General features: G+C 55.4%; 6 protein-coding genes across 6 annotated transcripts; 4 read left to right on the top strand and 2 right to left on the bottom strand.

Moving 5' to 3' along the window:
* Window positions 1-1,944: 1,944 nt before the first annotated feature.
* On the top strand, window positions 1,945-3,419 carry EsH8_IX_000375 (uncharacterized protein; the record flags this gene model as incomplete). Its single annotated transcript, XM_083266711.1, has 4 exons — window positions 1,945-1,986; window positions 2,070-2,808; window positions 2,872-2,943; window positions 3,316-3,419. 4 exons carry the CDS (start codon window positions 1,945-1,947, stop codon window positions 3,417-3,419), a joined length of 957 nt encoding a protein of 318 aa, XP_083130276.1.
* A 2,292-nt stretch (window positions 3,420-5,711) lies between these two features.
* EsH8_IX_000374 (uncharacterized protein) lies at window positions 5,712-7,620 on the top strand (the record flags this gene model as incomplete). Its single annotated transcript, XM_083266710.1, has 3 exons — window positions 5,712-5,981; window positions 6,040-6,423; window positions 6,490-7,620. The coding sequence occupies 3 exons, from the start codon at window positions 5,712-5,714 to the stop codon at window positions 7,618-7,620; spliced, it is 1,785 nt and encodes a 594-aa protein (XP_083130275.1).
* A 1,453-nt stretch (window positions 7,621-9,073) lies between these two features.
* EsH8_IX_000373 (uncharacterized protein) lies at window positions 9,074-9,801 on the bottom strand (the record flags this gene model as incomplete). Its single annotated transcript, XM_083266709.1, has 3 exons — window positions 9,074-9,260; window positions 9,351-9,571; window positions 9,634-9,801. The coding sequence occupies 3 exons, from the start codon at window positions 9,799-9,801 to the stop codon at window positions 9,074-9,076; spliced, it is 576 nt and encodes a 191-aa protein (XP_083130274.1).
* Window positions 9,802-11,081: 1,280 nt separating this feature from the next.
* Window positions 11,082-12,908, top strand: EsH8_IX_000372 (FAD-binding oxidoreductase; the record flags this gene model as incomplete). Its single annotated transcript, XM_083266708.1, has 5 exons — window positions 11,082-11,195; window positions 11,262-11,582; window positions 11,682-11,817; window positions 11,868-11,926; window positions 11,991-12,908. 5 exons carry the CDS (start codon window positions 11,082-11,084, stop codon window positions 12,906-12,908), a joined length of 1,548 nt encoding a protein of 515 aa, XP_083130273.1.
* A 143-nt stretch (window positions 12,909-13,051) lies between these two features.
* On the bottom strand, window positions 13,052-15,000 carry EsH8_IX_000371 (GMC family oxidoreductase; the record flags this gene model as incomplete). The annotated part of the gene is made up of 4 exons (XM_083266707.1): window positions 13,052-13,257; window positions 13,338-13,674; window positions 13,748-14,892; window positions 14,952-15,000. The coding sequence occupies 4 exons, from the start codon at window positions 14,998-15,000 to the stop codon at window positions 13,052-13,054; spliced, it is 1,737 nt and encodes a 578-aa protein (XP_083130272.1).
* A 1,358-nt stretch (window positions 15,001-16,358) lies between these two features.
* On the top strand, window positions 16,359-18,101 carry EsH8_IX_000370 (catalase; the record flags this gene model as incomplete). Its single annotated transcript, XM_083266706.1, has 6 exons — window positions 16,359-16,389; window positions 16,444-16,808; window positions 16,858-16,950; window positions 17,085-17,189; window positions 17,242-17,529; window positions 17,595-18,101. The coding sequence occupies 6 exons, from the start codon at window positions 16,359-16,361 to the stop codon at window positions 18,099-18,101; spliced, it is 1,389 nt and encodes a 462-aa protein (XP_083130271.1).
* Window positions 18,102-18,898: the final 797 nt, after the last annotated feature.

Below are 18,898 nucleotides of genomic sequence, written 5' to 3'. Positions count from 1 at the left end.
TCGGCAAAATCGGGCCACGGGCGGAGGCAGCGCGTCGCCGGCCGGCGTCAGGTTCCCTGCCCAGTATCCGTCAAGGCCGACATTTGGCAGGATGGGATTCACGTAAATAGCACCGGCGCGCCTGTTGTGGCGGTTACTTGAAAAGGCACAACGCCAAATGACGCGATGATGCGTGCAAGATGCATGCGCGTTGAGGAAGGTCCGGAAGGGGGTTAGTAAGTGAGCAAGGCACGGCGGCGCGGGTGTTAAACTTGTGACGACAGAGATTGGCCCGCATAATTTCTTTCTTCGTTTATTCTGTGTTTCCCGACCGTGGCAGCACGACGATAACAGAAAACAAGCGCATGCATGTCGGGGATTTTCCTGCATACAAGTACCGCAGTCTAGAATCATGAGTTTTATATGAGCTCCCCGCCGGGATCAGGTCTGAGCCACGCCATGGCGGCGCCGTCGGTAACGGAGGGTCACGCCACGAGCGTTGCTGTCTCGGCGGGTCGGGGTGGATACTTCAGGGACAGGAGCGGCGGGAAGCAGGGGCCGGGGTGGGCGTGTGGGTTTGCGAGCGTTCTTCGAGAACGATTCTGACGAGGGGGCTCGCTCTTAACTCGGAGAGAAAACAAAGCGCAGGCGAGGAAAAAAGCTTGCTGGGAAGGCTGGCCGGAACCGCGAAGCTAGGACGAATTCCGAGATTGAGGCTCCCACCGCCTGTTTGGTCCAAGACACAAGTGGGTTCCTTGCTCGGGAGGCTCGTAAGACGGCCGGGATGGGGTGATGATGATGTTATCTCGAGTCGTCGGACAAAACCGGCCAACCACGGTCAATGCCGGGTAGCGGAGCTAGGAAGACGCCTGTTGGGGATATTGAGTTTGTGATGTGCACAAGCACAGCAGTTTGTTTGCGACTGGCAAAGAAAAGGCAAAGAAAGATTTTCCACGGATGATGATAATGATGTTGGATGCAGTATTCAAATCCAGGGGGGAGGGAAGAGGCTGGCTGTGGTGCCGTCAGAGTGGTATGGTGCATGTACGATATATTGGGCGACCAAGTACGAATACACTACACCAAGTGGTCGCAGAAACGAAAAAGACAAGATGCAGCAGATCTTACGGGATCGCCTCGCTTAGCAGGCGCACTTGGCCGAATGCACACAACAGTGTAGCTGAGTGTAGTCAGGTAGCCACAGTTGGCCAACGCGAAGCCTCTCGGAAGCTCTCCCTCTCCAAACACGCAACGCCAATCTCACCGGGGCTGACACCCGACACCGGACAGGCAGACGGTAACTGGCCGGACGTGTCGAGCTGGGAATAACAGGCCCGTAACGGCCCGGCCATTACCCACTCACCGCTGCCCAGGTGCAGGTGGCTTCCCTGTACCGCTCAGCCCTGGGTCGAGCCGTCGACACCCCCCCTCTAACCCCCCAGCACCCCAGCAGCCCAGCACTGAATCATCCAACTTCTGGCCGACATGTCACCGCACCGCATCCACGTCGCTCTCAACTTTCCCGCTTCCATTAACCTTGCATCTGCCGCCCCCGAAGCGGCTGACGAGCATCGCATCAGTCCAATCGCGCCACATTAGGTCCAAACAGCAGACACACTCATCATCTTATCCGTCAATTCCATCACCCCCCTATCCTCGAATAGTGCTCGCAAGGGTCCCGTCAATTGGCTGGCTGGCCTTCGGCATCTCCATCTTATCGTCTGCCTCGATTCGTGCCATCTCCTGTTGCCCAACGTCGACATCGCTCCATCCACACCTCGTATCCAAACACGCACTCCCCTTTCGACATCGGCTTCAGCTCATCATCATCTGCTTTAAATATGACCCTCCTCTGCATGGCTTCGGGGGACTATTCCGGCCCTTCCTGAACGGCATGAGCCATTGTTCTACACAGTATCTTTACTACTATTACTACTACCACATCTTTGCAAGCACATCATCGCCATGTCTGGCTTCAGAACCCCGATAGACTCGTTACCCAACGAGGTAGGTCGCTTACTCGCCGAGCAAGAGTCGATGCTTCTACTCTCGCCGTACAGGGCGCCTTACTGACGACGTCTTCCTATTAGATCCTGATCGCTATCATGTCCACATTCGACTCCCGCACGCTGCTCCCGCTGACCCTTGTCGATCGTCGCTTCAATGCTACCGCTACCGCCGTCCTGCAACACCGCCTCCTCTATACTGCCCAAATGGAAGGACACGAGATGATGCTGGAGAGCTATCACCCAAGCGCCAAGCTTTCGACGCCGTCCATGTCGTGCAGATTCACGGGTATCGACTTCCTGAATCGCACTTGGACCGGTGACGAAGACATGGACCTGCGTGACCTCTCCCAGCTCTACTCCCACTTCCGTCCTGTTGTTTCGGAAGAGACACGGCGCATGCAGAGGATTTTCGGCCGACGGATGCCGGGCGCCCCCGCCCTCCAGGAGAAACCCGGCGACGAGCCAGTCGTGCAAGACCTCGTCCTGGACGACGGCGAGCTATTCTCCCAGCTCTGCACAACGACCAGCTTAGTCAAGTCCGGCCCAACTCCAGGTCTCTTCGCCAGCCACAGCAACATCGAAAACGGTGTCGTGCGCGTCTGGAGGCATTGGCTAGCAAAGGCAGCCGCCAGAAGCGCAATCGCGCCGACGGGCGGAGAGCAGCAGCGGCCCGACGAGAGTACAATCCTGTGGGCCGATGCCACCAAGAATGTGGGACTGCGATTCCGCGTCACCCAGATCCAGATCCCCCAGGAGCAGATGCCGGTCTTCCACGGGTCGGGCGAGGATCCGCCGGTGGCATACTCTCTTCAGTACGAAGGTAAGCCAGCACCGATGCGCGCAAGCAAATCATAAAGAGGGCAACAGCTGACAATGGCATCAGAATTGCTAGTTCGCACAAGCCAAGTATTGATAGCCATGGAGAAGTCAGCGGTGAAGGAGGTTGTCGCCTCAGGTAAAGCAACCATCATAGCCTCTTATTGACGGAGTTCCCTCCGTCCGGCCGATACCGGGCCGGTATTCACACATCTACACACACACACACATATACACCGAAACGACCAGCGCTACCCACCAACCTTCACTGGCGAAACTTCCACCGGAAAGCTTCGAGGAGACAGTGAAGGGTTTCTGGAGCAGGGCCGGGGCGGCTTTCACCAGCGCAGCCCTGGCCATGGCCGGCAAGCCCCGTTGGGCTGGACCGATTCCCACACTCTGACCACTCAGTGGCGGCCACCTTTGTGACGAATATCCAGCCTCAACAATATCCGCAACAACACTACAGACACCTTCAAGACCATTTTACTTACTATTTATCTGATTGTAGCTTTTGTCATGCAACTCGACGCAAAGAGTTCCCACGCGGTCGAGACCGTCTTGATGTCGCCTGACATGCGACCCTTTTACCCACAGGTAGTGGCTGCCATGTGAATAGACAAGGCACCTTTGTGGCATTCCGGCAACCTTTTATACATGCCTGGATTTCAATCAACGGGCATTGGAACAGAGCGCGGTCTCCGAAATAGACCGGCGGCCTTGGCCTGCTGACGAACGAGACACCCCGCATGCTGTTCGTGTTATGGCCGCCGGACCAGGCGGGCTATGCATCGCATTAAATACTAGACGTCGACGTTTCAGCGGTTTTGGCGTATTTTCATGCGTCTTCAGAAATCGAGGAGGGATTACATTGTTGGTTTGGCTTAGACTATCCCATGGTGCACATACGCGCGCGGTGGGATTCGGGAGACGGCGTTTGGGCGAATCGAGAATGGGCTATACCACGGAATGAAGGTTGAAGACGGATCGAATAGAAAGATTTGGACAATAACTAGGATATACAGCACGACTTGGAAATTCACAAACCTTGCGGCATGATGTCACCAAGGGGATTCGCGGAAGCAGAGCTTAACCAGCATATCCCAGGGACTCGTGGCTATTTCCCTTGCAGACCAACTTCTTACACATCCGACTGCGCCATGTATGATCGCCGCTGCGGGGGTGGTTCCTTAGTTGGGCGACGACACCGGGCCGAGGCCCTAGGGCAAGAAAATGGCAAAGATGTTCATTTTCTCTCTCGCATCTGGATGCGACCATCACATTCCGTCGTTTTCATACTGACGTTGTGTTCAGATCATGGCCATGGTCTCAGGTTCGGTCGCCGAGGATCATCGGCCGCAAGTAAACGTAAAGTAACTTTGATGGAGCGGGCCACACTGAGCCGGAGATGGTCCGAGTTCAGTCAGGCCCTGGACATTTCAACGTCAGCAACAACACAACAACACACTGCCTGCCCAACTCAGTAGACGATTGAGTCGTTGGCCAAGGTGCTCGGTATCATGCACCGATTACTCCTTTTTGAACGCAGATACGGCTCGTCCGAGGTCATCATGATGATTCCCGCCAGCCGGCGGGGACTAGCGCCGCGGCTTTGCGCAAACCGGCAGGGATTCTGCCTCCTCGGGTCTTCTTCCTCCTTTCCGAAACAGCCTGCAACGGAGGGGTCCCCTAACCCACAGCGGGCGGGCCATTGTTGATTGTACCGAGACCGACCGCCCCTCCAAAAAAGCAAAGAAACGCTCGCCTCGGTTTGATTGTCCTGGTGACATGAGGGGAATGCCATCATCTATTGTGGTGGATTCCGAGGCATTGAGTCTTGGCGGGGGCCGTTGGCAGCTTTCTTTCACCGGGAACAATGGCATGCCGGCTGGCTGCAATGCAGCGATGGTGTTGCGATGGCATACGCTGGGCCGGCTCCTCAACCACGCACACACATACACACACGGCATATGTGCAAATGGCGTTGAACATCCGACCGCATGTTGCATTCCCGTTGGCCGCGCGTCAACGGCTTTCCAGCCATCAAGGATGGCATGAAGATGAAGCATTCCGTCGCCCCCTTTTGCTGCAATCTCGCAACACCTGGCTATGTGCACATGCAACCCCCCGAACGGTCGGTGGGATCAATTAGCCTTCCCTCAACATCGGCCGCATCATGCACAAAGCCCGTTTAGCGCAGTTCAAGGTGCCGCAATTTCAACCTACTTCCTGCGGCCCCGACGAAAGGCAGGCCTTCCTTGGGTCGCGCAGCACCTGCTGGGCGAAACAATGGCACGCAGCCCATGATATACCAAAGAGACAGTCCCAGCATCAGGAAGGTTTCAGCCTGTCGTCTGCCCTGGCCGGCGGTGGTCCGAGCACGGCATCATCGGACGGGGGCCGTTTGACAAGGCTCGGTATCCCTGCATGCGCGTCTCGTCCAATAATTATTCGGAAGAAAAGACCGAACTCCTGGTCATCGCCGCCTGCATGATGCCTGGTCGCCGTGGGCCATTCAATGCCAAGGGAGGGCCTGGGGTCCGTGAGGTCGCATCGGATCGCTCGCAACCGTTAGCGATCATTGTCCTCGTTGACATGTCTGTTGGCCGGCGCCGGCTAGATGTTGCCTGGGGCTTCTTTCGTTCTTCAATCATGCAATTGAGCATGTGTGTGCCCTGATCGTCTGATTCCTAACCCCACGGCCGTATTCCATTCTCAACTCTCCTTTGGTTCGGTCTTCTTCAACCATACTCCACTGGCTGGATTTTTTTTTTTTTTTTTTTCGTTTCCTACTTTCTAATTCTCTTCTGCCGTTGCTGCTGGTTCAGTCCTTACCGTTACCGGAGCTGGGCTCCATTTTGAAGCGACACGAAGTACGACTTGACGATTTTTGGTAATACGGGCACGATGGAGAAGGACATGGAGAAGGGAACCGCCGAACTGGCCCGGCCCGTCGAGAGTCACGCCGCGCCAGAGAAGCCAATGCCGAGGATGTCGTTTGAGAGGCTGCCGCCGCCGCCGCCGCCGAAGGACTTGCCCCGGCCGATGACGAGCTCGACGAAGAGAATATCCTTTTCGACGACGGCGACGAGCCAGCGCAAAATCAAGTACGGGACGGGGAGGCATTCGCAGACGGAACTGAGCCCCCAGCCGACCGACGACCCCAGTGACCCTTTGGTGAGGACCCCCTCCACAGCGATATCATGATGAGACCGACGCTGATCGCCTGGCGCAGAACTGGCCGCAATGGAGAAAGGAGCTCAACTTTGTAGCGTTGCTAATGACTGCCGGGTTAGCCGGGGGGATGAAGACCGCGTACATCAGCGTCAACAGTGTACTGGCCATGAGGTTTAATGTTTCTTATACAGCAGTCGCGTCGCTGACGGCCGTGCCGCTCATCATCTCCGCCTTCACGGGCCTCTTCGGCATCATGGCGTCCAAAGTCTGGGGCAAGAGGCCGGTGTACCTCGTCTCGATGACGCTCATCTTCATCGGCGCAATCTGGAACATGCAAGCCGGCGACAGCTTCGGCCAGTGCATGGGAGCGCGCGTCTTCCAGGGCTTGGGTTGGGGGGCGTTCGACACTCTCGTCCTTGGCTCAATACAGGACACCTACTTTGTATGTGCCTCCCCGATGCGACAAGAACCTCACTGGTACAGCCGCTAATGTGAATCGCGACCCCAGGAACACGAGCGCAACGCGCGTATCGCAGCGTACAATGTCCTTTCTGTCGCGACGACGTGGGGCGCGCCCCTGATCGGGGGCATCGCCTCCCAGAACGCGCGCCGCTTCACGGTCCAGTTCGAGATCATCAACGCTTTCCAGATCGTCGCCATCCCGCTGCTCGTCTTCGGCGCCCCCGAAACGGCGTACGACCGGGTGTTCAGCAGCAGCGCGGCGCCGTCCCCGGCGTCCTCGGCCTCGTGGATGGCGAAACCCCCGAACGACTGCATCATCGAGGACATCAAGGCCTACCTCGGGACGATGCGGCCCGTCTCCTTCGCCGGCGAGATGGACCTGCGGACGATGATGCAGGCCCCGAGGGCCTTCGCCGCGCCCACGACGCTGCTGCTCTTCGTCGCCACCTTCATGCCCTACTGCGCGCTGTGGGGCCTGGCCGAGTCGCTCTCCCTCCTCTTCTCGCCCATGCCGTGGATGCTCACCGAGTCCAGCATCGGCGCCCTCTTGGCCGCGCCGTTCATCTTCGCGGTGCTCGCGACGACCGGCTTCGCCTTCTACCGCGGGCGGCACTCGGGCCACTCGCCGCGCGCCACGGTGCTCACCCTGGCCGGCGGCACGGCGCTCGCCTCGGCCGGCATCCTCGCCTTCGGGCTCAAGACGCACGACGTCATGGCCGAGGCGCCCGCCGGCGCCTCGACCAGCACCTTCGCGACGGGCGGCGTCGGGTCACACCTCTCGTTCCCGCTCCTGTCGGTGCTCTTCGGCCTCTTGGCCGCCGGCGTCGGCGTCCTCGACGCCGCGGTGCGCCCCGTCATCTGGCGCTCGACGCAGTTCACCTCGTCCAACATGGACGTGTGCCTGCGCAACGCGGCCGACATGGGCGCCGGCGTGGCGTGCTGGCGCGGCCTGGCCGCCGGGGTCTTCGTCATGGCGCTGCCCAACGCCGTCGTCGTGTGGGCCGGGCTGAAGGCCACCGTCGTCGGGCTCGGCGTCGCCCAGCTCCTGGTCGGGGCGGCGGCGTGCGGCGCGTGGTGGTTCTGCGGGGAGCGCGTGAGGCGCATGGACGGGCGGGTCATGGGCTTGGTCGATCTGAGCATGCTGAAGAGGACGGGGAGCTTCTTTGACGACGACTGAGGTGCTGTTTTCATGATGATGTCCATGATGGGTTATTTGGGGGTGTGTCTTTTTTTCGTTTGTATGTGTTTGTGTGTGTGTGTGTGTACGTGTGTGTGTTGGGCTCTCTGAGGGAGAGGTAGTGAGTAGTACGAGAGTTGATGATGGGTAATGATTCAGACGGCCGAGGTGCGGACGAAAGCTACAGTGCCCCCTGCGCTGTGAGCCGAGAGAACGGGGAGCGGGATATATAAAGGGCGCACGCCCACCACTTTCTTTTGTTTTGAGATATCAGCGGCTATGACGTGTTAGCCCGGGAAGGACAGATACGAAGATGGAAAGGAAGGGGGGGCGAAGGAAGAAGACGACGAGGTAAAGAATGATACGGCGGGAATTAGAGAGAGAAAGCAATGCGAGGCACGAGAGCGAGCTATATAGTTTGCCCCGTCACCACACCTCGGCAGACGCGAGTAATGAAAAAACCACCACGCTCTTTTTATTCCTACCCCGACGACGATGACAGATTTTGAATTTTCTTTTTCTTTTTTCCTTGAATGATAATGCACCCCCACCCCCGTCTTCCCCCCGTCTTGAGAAATCTGCTTTTGCCGGAGACCGAAGCAGCGTGGCCCCGGTCTGGGCGGGCGAGGCCCGGAGATGGGTCGGGGGGGGCCTTGGGGTTTCTGTACGGTTTCAAGAGGCCGTTTGTCTGATGAGCAATATGCGGCTTGCAGGCAGAGAAGAAAGAAATAGCAATCCTGGTTGAGACAGTTACGAAGAAGAACTTTGAGTCAATTTCAAACTGTTTGTTGTTGTTTTGCTATCGTCGCTTTCGTCGTCGTCGTCGTCAACGCCGCGGAATGTGTGGAGGGGTCCCGGAGATGGCAAGGTGGTCTGAAAACGTGGCCCGGGGAGGGGGGTCCGTCTGATGTTTTGGCATTGTGCCCGGGTCTCGTCTGGTATCTGCGAGTTTCGATTGGGTTGTTCAGGCTTAGTTTGATCGTCCGTACTTTTGGGTGCGCCTGAGGGGGGTGTCGTCTGATCTCCGTTATAGGCCAAGGTTATATGCGCGGACGTGGGGGACTCGGCAGCGGCTAGCCGATTATACTGTATGTTGCAGGCAATAAATCGGCGTGGCATAGACTTCTTCAATTCTTTTTCTCATTTTTTTCTCTCTTCATTTCCAAAGTCTCATTGGTGATGCGTCGCCGAGAGGGTATTGCATATTGTCTGAAGAATGATGCTGGTATATGTGATTTTCATCGGAGATTCTATGTAAACTACGGAATGACAGTGCTGTTTGCTCTTGAAACGACTGGAATATACCAATGCCTTGACACCAAGACACCGGAAAAGAAACATTAGGTGTGTGCGTTGCCCAAGATCGAAGGAATTAGGCGCGGCGAAGGACTAAAACAGATACATGGGTTCGTAAGAAACTGGCCGATCCCCCCCTCAAGGCCCCCTTGCCGCGTTACATTCTCTCCGCCTTTCTCTGCGGCCGCACCATTACGTGCTCCTCGATGGATCCGACGGACTCGGTGACCTCCTCCGTGGCCCTCGGGGCCTTGCGGTCCACGGAGACGCCGCGGGTGGTGCCGGTTCGGCGGTAGAAGCGGTAGTCGGTGTAGGAGACGACTGCGGTGTACTTGGCGAGGAAACTGCAACAGGCCGGGTTTCGGGTTAGCTTTTTGTGGCTTTTTACGGGTTCCCCCCAAGTTGCACAACGGCCGTCCGGACGGAATACGTACATGAGACAGATGCCGGCCCCGACAACGACCCAGCTGAGGGTGCAGCTGGTGCCGATGCACCGCTGGATGTTGCCCTGCACGCCCATGAAGACGACGGCGCCCCAGAAGACGACCTCGAGGGCGTTGAGGATCGCGTTGGTCTTGAGGCTGGCCCACTTCCGGAAGCGGGGGAAGTGCTGGGTCGCGAGCTGGTAGATGAGGAACATCATCGACTTGGCCGCCTGTTGTTGCCCCTTGTTAGCTGACGTGCCCCCGGGAAGTGGAGGCGAGGGGGCATATTTACCATGCCCAGCGACATTGTGTTCGTTCTGGTTACCGGGCCCCCCTTTTGCTTCATCAACATGCGGGCGCCCGAGAGGCCCATGACGACGTGGATCACGATGATTTGGAGAATGTGCACTCTCAGCATGTACCGGTTGTCGAAGATTCGCATCACGGAACCCGACGCCATGTTGTATAGTGGTTGTGTGTGGTTGCGGGTGACAAAAGTGATTTCAAGTCGACGGATCGGCTGGGTCAACGGGCACACGCTGGGTGCTGGTGGAGATGATTCGTAGAGTATAGGAACTTGGATGTGAGTGATGGCGAGATGAGAAGCAAAAGCACAGGAAAAACGCAGGAGACCCGACGTATTCTATATTAATCGAGGATACGCTACTTTCCAGATTTCATCTCCTATACAACGACTCTAGTTACCTGAGCTCTCGGTCTGGAAAACGCCCAACAGCGACGGTACGCACATACGGCACGCTCAGCAAGGCGGTGCAGTTAGCCCGTCGGTCTCGGTTTTCCCCTGTGGGTCTGCACAACTAGTTGACAGCGAAACCTAACGTCGTCGGTCTCGGTTTTGGACCGGGTTCGATTAAACGTTTAAGGTTTTTTTTGATGGGCTCCGGGCTAGCTGGATCCAGCCACAAGGCTCATGCGCCGTTGACAAGAACCCCCCCCCCCCAATATCCCGGTTGGATCTGCCATCCAGACCCCAACGACATTAACCCTTTGGTAGCCAAGCTCGGTAGCTGCGGGTTCACAAATGAAGAGCTGCAGGCGCTTCGCCTTGCGGGTTGACGTATATTGCTGCAAGTGGCTCTTCATCATCGGGACTGGCCATACAGGACAGAGATAATACCACACTGCTCAACCCCCCCTGCCTGCGTAATCCTAGCCTCTTCGTACACCAGCCAACACTGCATTTCTCAACAATTAAGATTCGGTACTAAGGTGCACAAACTTTGGGTAGTGGTGACCAGTTACTCGGGTCCCCCGGCAGCACGGCACGCCGGCAGTGCCATTTTTCTGGGCGTCGCTCGCGATACAGATTGCGATTGCACATTCGAAGCTTGTATTGCAAAAGCCCTGCACGCCAGGGAACCTTTGCGGATGGATGTTCCACGGGGACGACTGGGCGGGCACCTCTGCTTCCTCCCCCTAGACTTGGTAAGCCAAGGCGGCGCAGGTATGGGATTGCATGCGTCCGGGCCCTGGCCGATGCAATTCGGCACGGCGGCGAAAGTGAATCGGCGTCTTTCAGTGGTGCGAATTCTAGAATCTCTCCCCCAATCTCGTGCCACGGCCGAAGACTCGGCCGCATCGCGCTACTGCACGGCGAGGAACCGAGGGACCGGGGTCCTCTTGGCGGAGCAGCCGATTAAAAAGCAGTGTTCGTCCGGTCCTTTTCGACGGGCGAGGTTTTAGCGCGCGGTTTTAAACCCCCCATCGTTCCCCCCGGCTATGGCTTCCCGGCTGCCCAGCGCCGCCGCGGCGCTCCTGGCCCTCTCCGCCTCGGTTTTGGCCACCGCGGGCGTGCCGAATTCCCTAATCGACAACGAAACCGAGCTACCGGGAGTAAGAAACCTTATGCGCTTAATAAAGCGACGTGATTTTCCATGTAGTCGTGCTAAGTTCCCCAAGTGCAACCTTCTCTCCGGGGCGGGCCTCTCCGGCCAGCTCTTCTTCTCGAATGACACCGAGTACGCCGCCACCATCGACTCGTACTATTCTGGAGACGTACAAGATGTGAGACCGTTTTGTATCCTGAAGCCCGAGACGACGCAACAGGTCGCGGCCGCGCTCAAGGCGTTGAGCGCCGAGGCCGGCGGATGCTGGACCGTGGCGGTCCGGAGCGGCGGCCACTCTTTCTTCCCCTCCAACAATGCTGCGCATGGCGTGACCATCGATCTTGGGCGCCTCAACTCCGTCACCTATACCCAAAACTCGGAAGCTGAGTCCAATGTACGATCACTTCCTAACCTACCCCTGGTCCGCGTCTTGTCCTATTGCCCCCGCATGTATGCATGTCTTGGCCGAAGGTTTTGCTGATGCTTGGCTTAGAATGGAAGTGGCATCGCGTCCATTGGCACAGGTGCACGATGGGACCAAGTCTATACCGTGCTCGAACAACATGGAGCTATGGTCACAGGAGCTCGCGAGGGTCACGTTGGTGTCGGAGGTTTCTTGCTCGGCGGTGGTGGGTTGCCTCCCGATTCACGATGGAAATACGGCTAACCTGAAGTTCAGGCCTTTCCTGGTATTCCGGAAAGTACGGCCTGGCCGCGGATAATGTTGTAAACTACGAGGTCGGTGTCGATCTAACCCTCAAGCTTGAAAGATGAAGCATGCTAATCATGGCTTTCGTCGCAGGTCGTCCTTGCTAATGGAACCATCGTCACGGCCAGTTCGGAAACACGCCCCGATCTTTTCAAGGCATTGAAAGGGAGTCTAAACAACATTGGCATCGTGACGAGATTTGATCTACGAGCATTCCCTGCAAACGACGTGTACGGCGGCATCGTGGCGTTCTCTTTCTCGCAGAAGACTGCGATCCTTGAGAAGTTCGTGAACTTGGTTCGGAACAACCCTGAATTCCCTGCGGAAGCTGGCTTCACTTCCTTCTCATGGAGTCCCGGCCGGAACTCCTCGATTGCATTCATAACTGCCAACGTTGATGGTGTAGCGAACTCAACATCCTTCGTGGGACTCGAGGCTCTGGGCCCGCTAATTGATACAAGAACCACCTTGCCAGTATCTGCTCTTGTGACGCAACTACGAGGGGCTCTAGGCTTTTACAATGTGTGGTTCACACAGACCTTTCACGCAACCATGAACATGGGCCAAAAAGCTCTTGAGGTTTTCGAACATCTTGTTGCGGATCTGGAGGGCCAGGTCGACGAAGAGGTGACCGTCATTTTCTTGATGACGCCTCTGCCTACAAACTACGCCAACAGAGGCCCTAACATACTTGGACTAAACCAGGATCTCCAGGAACATTCCGTCATTCTTCAGGTGGAGGCTCTGCTCCCCTCCCCAAAATACGAGGCGTTATTGACGGAAAAGCTGGAGGATGCAACTGCCAAAATCTCTGCATACTCTACTAGTATCCGCGAGAGCGTGCGATTCAAGTATATCAACTACGCGCACCCATCGCAGGATCCTTTTCGGTCCTATGGAAGAGAGAATGAAGAGTTTTTGAAACGGGTGGCCCAAGAATATGACCCATATGGCTTCTTCCAGCGTCGCGTGTCCGGTGGCTTCAAGATCCCCAGAAGGGATAGCAATTAGATTATTAATTCAGCAACGCCGAAAGTGATAATAAAAGGAGATTTGTTAATTACGCTCGTCTAATTCTAAAAAGGACAGAAATCTATTTTGCACTCTTCCAAAACACCTAGTCTTACAGGAGAATCCGGCAGCCGGCCGATTTACTAGTAAAGGTCGGGATAGGCAGCCTTGATCATATCCGTGGTCTTCTCGGCAAGCATGTAGACCGCGTTCTGAATGCGGCAGTCGGGAATGACGGGGATAACCGAGGCATCAATGACGCGGAGGTTCTCGACACCGTAGACACGGAGCTTGGAGTCAACGACACCCTCCTCGATGCTAGGCGACATGCGCGTAGTGCCGCAGGGATCTACAAAACCCAAAGTGTCAGTCCCGGGATTCAATCAAGAGGCAGAGTCATGTGATGGGTGAGGGGAGCGGAGAACTTACGGAAGCCGGTCTGCGAGCGCTCGAGGATCATCTTGATCATGGCCTCGTCGGAGCTGCGGGGCATGGGCCAGGGGTAATCGCCCTCGATGATGTCCTTCATGCCCTCTCCGTTCATGATGATGTCGTCGACGAAGCGGACACCTTCGCGCATGGCAATCAGGTCAAGGTCGTTGGAGAAGAAGTTGATGTTGATCTTGGCCTGCTCGAGCGGGTTGGTCGAGTTGAGCGTCACGGTGCCGTTCTGGGACAACGGGCGGAGCAAGTCGACAATGACCGTGAAGTAGTCACCCTGAGGCGGGGTGGGGATGTGCCACTGGAAAGCGTCGCAGAACATGGGCTGGAGAGTTGATGTCAGTTTCATGAAACAGGCTGTATCGATCAATGGTGTCATTGGAATGAGGGGCACTTACGACAAAGTCAATCTCAAAGTGAGGCTGGCCTCCGGGGCCGAAGGGGTCAACACCGCCGTTCTTCTCAAGGTACTCTACGTACTCCTCGCAGTTCTTGAGGCGGTCGTCGATACGGGGCAAGCCGACCAGCTCAAGGAGACCGCTGCTCAGGGGTCCCTTGTGCTTCCAGCGGTAAGAGGAGACGGCGCCATCCTTCTCGGGTCCGGCGCGGAGAAGGTGGTTGTCCAAGCCGTAGCCGTCCTTGAGCTTGAAGACGTGAGGCATGATAGGGTGGTCGAGGAGGTTCTGGCCGACGTGGGGCGAGTCGACAATTGTCTCGATGCCAAAAGCCTCGAGATGCTTCTTGGGTCCAATGCCGGAGAGCATCAGAAGCTTGGGTGACTCGTAGACACCGGAAGCGACAATGACCTCGTGCTTGGCGCGGAAGACGAGATCCTCTCCGTTGGGGCCAATGACTTCGACACCAACGGCCTTGCCGTCCTCAATGATGATGCGCTTGCTGTTGGTCTGTCCCAGGACGGTGACGTTCTTCTTGCCCTCGAGGAAGAGCCAGCTGGAAGAGCGGGTGCCCTTGTAGATGGAGCTGACAGCAGTAGCCAGGCCGTGCATCTCTCCGTCGTAAATCTCGTCGTTCAGCTTCTCGCCCTTGCTAACCCATGCCTTCTTGAGGGCATCGCGGAACGGAGCAGCCTCGGAGACAAGCTCGGCGGGGGAGACGTGGATGGGTCCCGAGGTGCCGATGTGCTGCAGAGACTTGGGGAACAGGCCCTGGTCGTCGTGGAAGGTGGCCGGCTTGTCAAAGTACTCCTTGCAGCCAGCCCAGGTCCACTCGTCACCGCCGTAGGGGGCCCAGTCGTCGAAGGTGGCAGCGCTGCCGCGGATCCAAGTGTAGTAGTTGAGGCAGCTGCTGCCGCCCAGGACCTTGCCGCGAGTGTTGGGCTTCTCGATGCGGGTGTACTCAGGGCGGTCGATCATGGTCGTCTTGTAGCCCCAGTCCCACTTGCTGCCGCGAAGCTCGAAGGCGCGGGCAGGCGTGGTGATGGCATCGTTGTCCTTGGGGTTGCTGACACCGGCCTCGATGATGAGAATGTTGACATTGGGGTTCTCAGCTAGGCGACCAGCCACCACGCAGCCAGCAGTGCCACCTATGTAAGAGTCAGAAACTGGATTCTAATGTAGCAACAAGCATGACTGGGTTACTTACCGCCGACGACAATGAAGTCGAAGTCCTTGATGTTGTTGATGACAGACATATTGAATTAATTGGGTTGATGGGTGTGTTTTGTTGGAATTAAGATTAAGCGGGATAAGTATGTTGGGGATGGTTGAATGTTGTCGTTGTTATTGGAGATTAAGCGGGATGGATGAGTATGTGAAGAGGGTTGGATGTTTGTTGTTGTTGTTGTTGCTTTCGAATGATGAAGATGTTTTTTTCTCATGTTGAGGCAGAGACTCGAGATCCTACTTATACATTCTCCTCGTCGTTGAGTCCCCAGCTTCTCGTGGGCTATTTCAGGCGAGTTTGTGGGGAAGTTGCGAATAAAGTCAGTCAGGGTGTTAGTCAGTATCCTGATGACGCAGGATTCAGGATTCCGAGATCCTGCAGTCCATGTTGCACGTTGCGAACCTCCGATACATTTGACGACGCACGCAAACAACACTGGCAAAATGTTAGTATAGAGAACCTGCTTTCGGTTCCTTGCAGAATCGAATCTAGCTTGATCTTTCTAGATTGGGTTAGCACCGGGAGAGCCCGAAACGATTTGATGACACGTCCTGGTGGAATTCCGCACCAAGCCAATCAACATGCAAGGACCATTGCCGACACGGCTCGAATTAGTGAGTGATGCATGGCATGGCACCAGCAACGTCCGGCACTGACGAACACCCAGACAAAAGTTAGTGTTGCTTGCCGTTCAGAACCGTTCAAGGAACAAGACTGCCAGCCCGGGCCGTTGCCCAGCGGGTCTGGCACTCGGCCCCGATCTGAACGGGTCCGACGTCGGTTATTCCTCGTCGTCTCGGCATATTTTACTCGCATGCCAGTGAGTCATCCAATCAGCGCAACACAAAATATGATGACACTACCGTGCCTAACTCACACTGCGCATTTACAGGCCTGGCTCTCCGCTTACGTACATGCCGAGCATCGTCCGCCGACCAGAAAGGAGCTTGACACTGTCGCCGACACTCTTTTACCGACCCAGAACGAACTGCTCAATGCCGAAAACCAACGACGAACGGGGCTTCCCGTCATCGGGCTCCACAAAGAACATCATGGACTCGGCAGTGCGGCAACCTTGAATGCGTACCGACGAGTATTCGATGACTTACAGTCTGTAAGTGTAGCCATGGTTAGCGCTTAGTTCGGCGCGCTAAATTTCCAGTTGTTTTTAGATTCTTAGAATGACTTCACCAAACGCCAAACTTGCGAGATTAATTCCCAAAGTATATAACATGGCTCGCCGTGCACCGAATTGAAGGAAAGACCACACAAGATATTACCATTGACTTGCATTCAAAACTTGAGGCTCCGAATTTTTATTCGCCGCAAATTAATCTTAATTCTAATTCACACAGAGAAATCAATTAAGTTATCAGCTCCGATACAATGGCTACTCCAACATATACTCTCGCCGAAGGTATGAAGACAGCCTCTCAGTACCCATCCTTCCGTCTCACTTATACTGTTTTAGGCGTTCCGTACGCAGACCCCACCACTGCGCAGCACTTTGGTGGCAATTCCATCAAGGGGCTCATGCTGTTGCAAGACACGCAACTCATCGAGACTTTGGCACACTTCAGTCGCGAACGTATCCCTGAACGTGTTGTCCACGCCAGAGCGGTCGGCGCTTTCGGCGAGTTTGAGGTGACCCACGACGTATCTCAGTACACCTCCGCCAAGTTCCTCAACGGCATTGGCAAGAAGTCCAAGGTTCTTTTGCGTGTTTCAACAGTGGGACCCGAACGAGGCAGCGCGGACACCGTTCGCGACGTGCGCGGTTGGGGCATGAAGATCTTCACGGAAGAGGGTAACCAGGATTGGGTCTTCAACGACATCGTAAGTGATCGTGACGGCACATCTAGATAAGACGAGCTAACCGTGGAAGCCTGTATTCTTCGTTCGCGATCCCATCAAATTCCCTTCTCTGAATCGATCACACAAGCGGAATCCTCGCACCAACCTGACTGATGCGACCATGGTATGTATTTCTTCAGAGCCAATGCAACATTCCATGACACATTTGCTGATTTTCATCTAGTTCTGGGAGTGTGTACACCCATCATATCGCTTGCTTTAATTACTGACGATATTAGTTTCCACAACAATAACCAGGAAGGTATCCATGCGCTTATGCATCTTTTCAGCGGACGAGGAACCCCGCAGAGCATCAGACACTTGAACTCCTACAGCGGGCACACTTACAAATTGACCAAAGATGTGAGCAATGAGCTTAATTTGTTCAAATTGACACCCCACTAACGGCTGCCAGGACGGCACATTTTACTACGTCAAGATCCACATCAAGACCAACCAGGGCGTGCAAAACATGACCCAGGACGAGGCTGTGAAGATCGCGGGCGAAAACCCGGACTATCACACAGCTGATTTGTTTAACGCCATTGAGAAGGGAGAATTCCCGTCGTGGAATGTTTATTTCCAGGTCATGGAGCCCAAGGACGCAGAGAAATACCGCTGGAACATCTTTGACATGACCAAAGTCTGGCCGCACTCTGATTACCCATTGATTCCTGTGGGAAAACTTACACTGAACAAGAACGTTAGTGTTTCCGCATCATTGTAGCTGCACCGCCGAAACTCAGACCAGCTAACCTCTGTCGCTAGCCTTCGAACTACTTTGCGGACATCGAGCAAGCAGCCTTCTCTCCATCGAACATGGTTCAGGGTTTTGCTCCTTCCGCAGACCCCATGCTGCAAGCCCGTATGTTCGCCTACAACGATGCTGCGCGGTACCGTCTCGGCGTCAACTACCAGCAGCTCCCCTGCAACCGCGCAGTCTCCCCCGTGTACTGCCCTTACCAGCGTGACGGCTTCATGTCATTTGGAGACAACTACGGCGGTGACCCGAACTACGTCCGGTCCGACCTAAAGGCTGTCAACTTTGTTGGCAGGCAAGGGGCAAGCGGTTACATTACCGGGGGCCACGAGGATTGGGTCGGTCAAGTTTCTGGATTCACGTCAGAAGTTGTCGACGACGACTTTGCGCAGGCCCGGGCTTTCTGGGACGTTCTTGAAAAGCAGGAGGGGGAGCAGGAAAACCTTGTATCCAATGTGGCCCAGCACCTCGGTAGTGCTGCGCCGGTTGTCCACGAGAAGGCATTCGGTAAGTAGTTGCTTTATTGTGGATCTCCGTGGAAACCGTGCTTTACTAATCCAAAATCCCTAGGAATGTTCAGCAGGGTCTACCCAGAGCTCGGGGAAAGAATCAAGAAGGCCGTTCAAGGGTCATCATAACCTCACGTTTGCAATGCATGCATGTATTTCATATCTGTCGAGAATTAGATTTACTGTGTGGAAAAGGCTGGATAGCGTTCCTAGGGACACTTAATAGATGTTTGTGATAGTTAGTGTAATTACACCGCGTTCGTCCAAAACATGCTTCCAATGAGTACCCGAATAATGGGGTTCGGTCGTAGTATCGCAATCATCAACCTTATGCATACAATTATAATACGCATCCTTCCAGATCTCGGTTGTGTCTAAGAAACGGATGGAATAATGGCGCGGGCCGTCCAACAGACACACTAAGGGTGTCATAGCGCCAAGTAAGCACCGGCTTGACTCGGGACTTGGAACCGCCGGAACTTATGACCACTATCCACATAAGTCCACTACAGTCTGTGCTGACAAAACTAAACCGTCTGTCTCTCTCGTCTCTCGTCGAGAGACTAGCGTGATGCAGTACCGGGTATTACAAGGCGGTTTCAGTTGTGCATCTTTTTTGTGTGCGTAGTAGAGTATTCCGGTCTGTCTCGGATGTTGTGACTAATTCTACAATATTATCAACAAGGTGTGAATGTTGCTTGAGCTGACGACACTGGAAGAAGAGAAGTATACTAACCGACCACCGAGTATATAAAACAGTCGGACAAGCTCATCCCTTCGTCTTCTACAACAATCTCAACATA

The sequence above is a fragment of the Colletotrichum jinshuiense genome, chromosome 9 (assembly GCF_051148585.1).
Source record: "Colletotrichum jinshuiense chromosome 9, complete sequence".
In the NCBI taxonomy this organism is placed as follows: domain Eukaryota; kingdom Fungi; phylum Ascomycota; class Sordariomycetes; order Glomerellales; family Glomerellaceae; genus Colletotrichum; species Colletotrichum jinshuiense.
The sequence above is the reverse complement of the archived record's forward strand: the minus strand, read 5'-3'. Positions and strand labels throughout refer to the sequence as shown.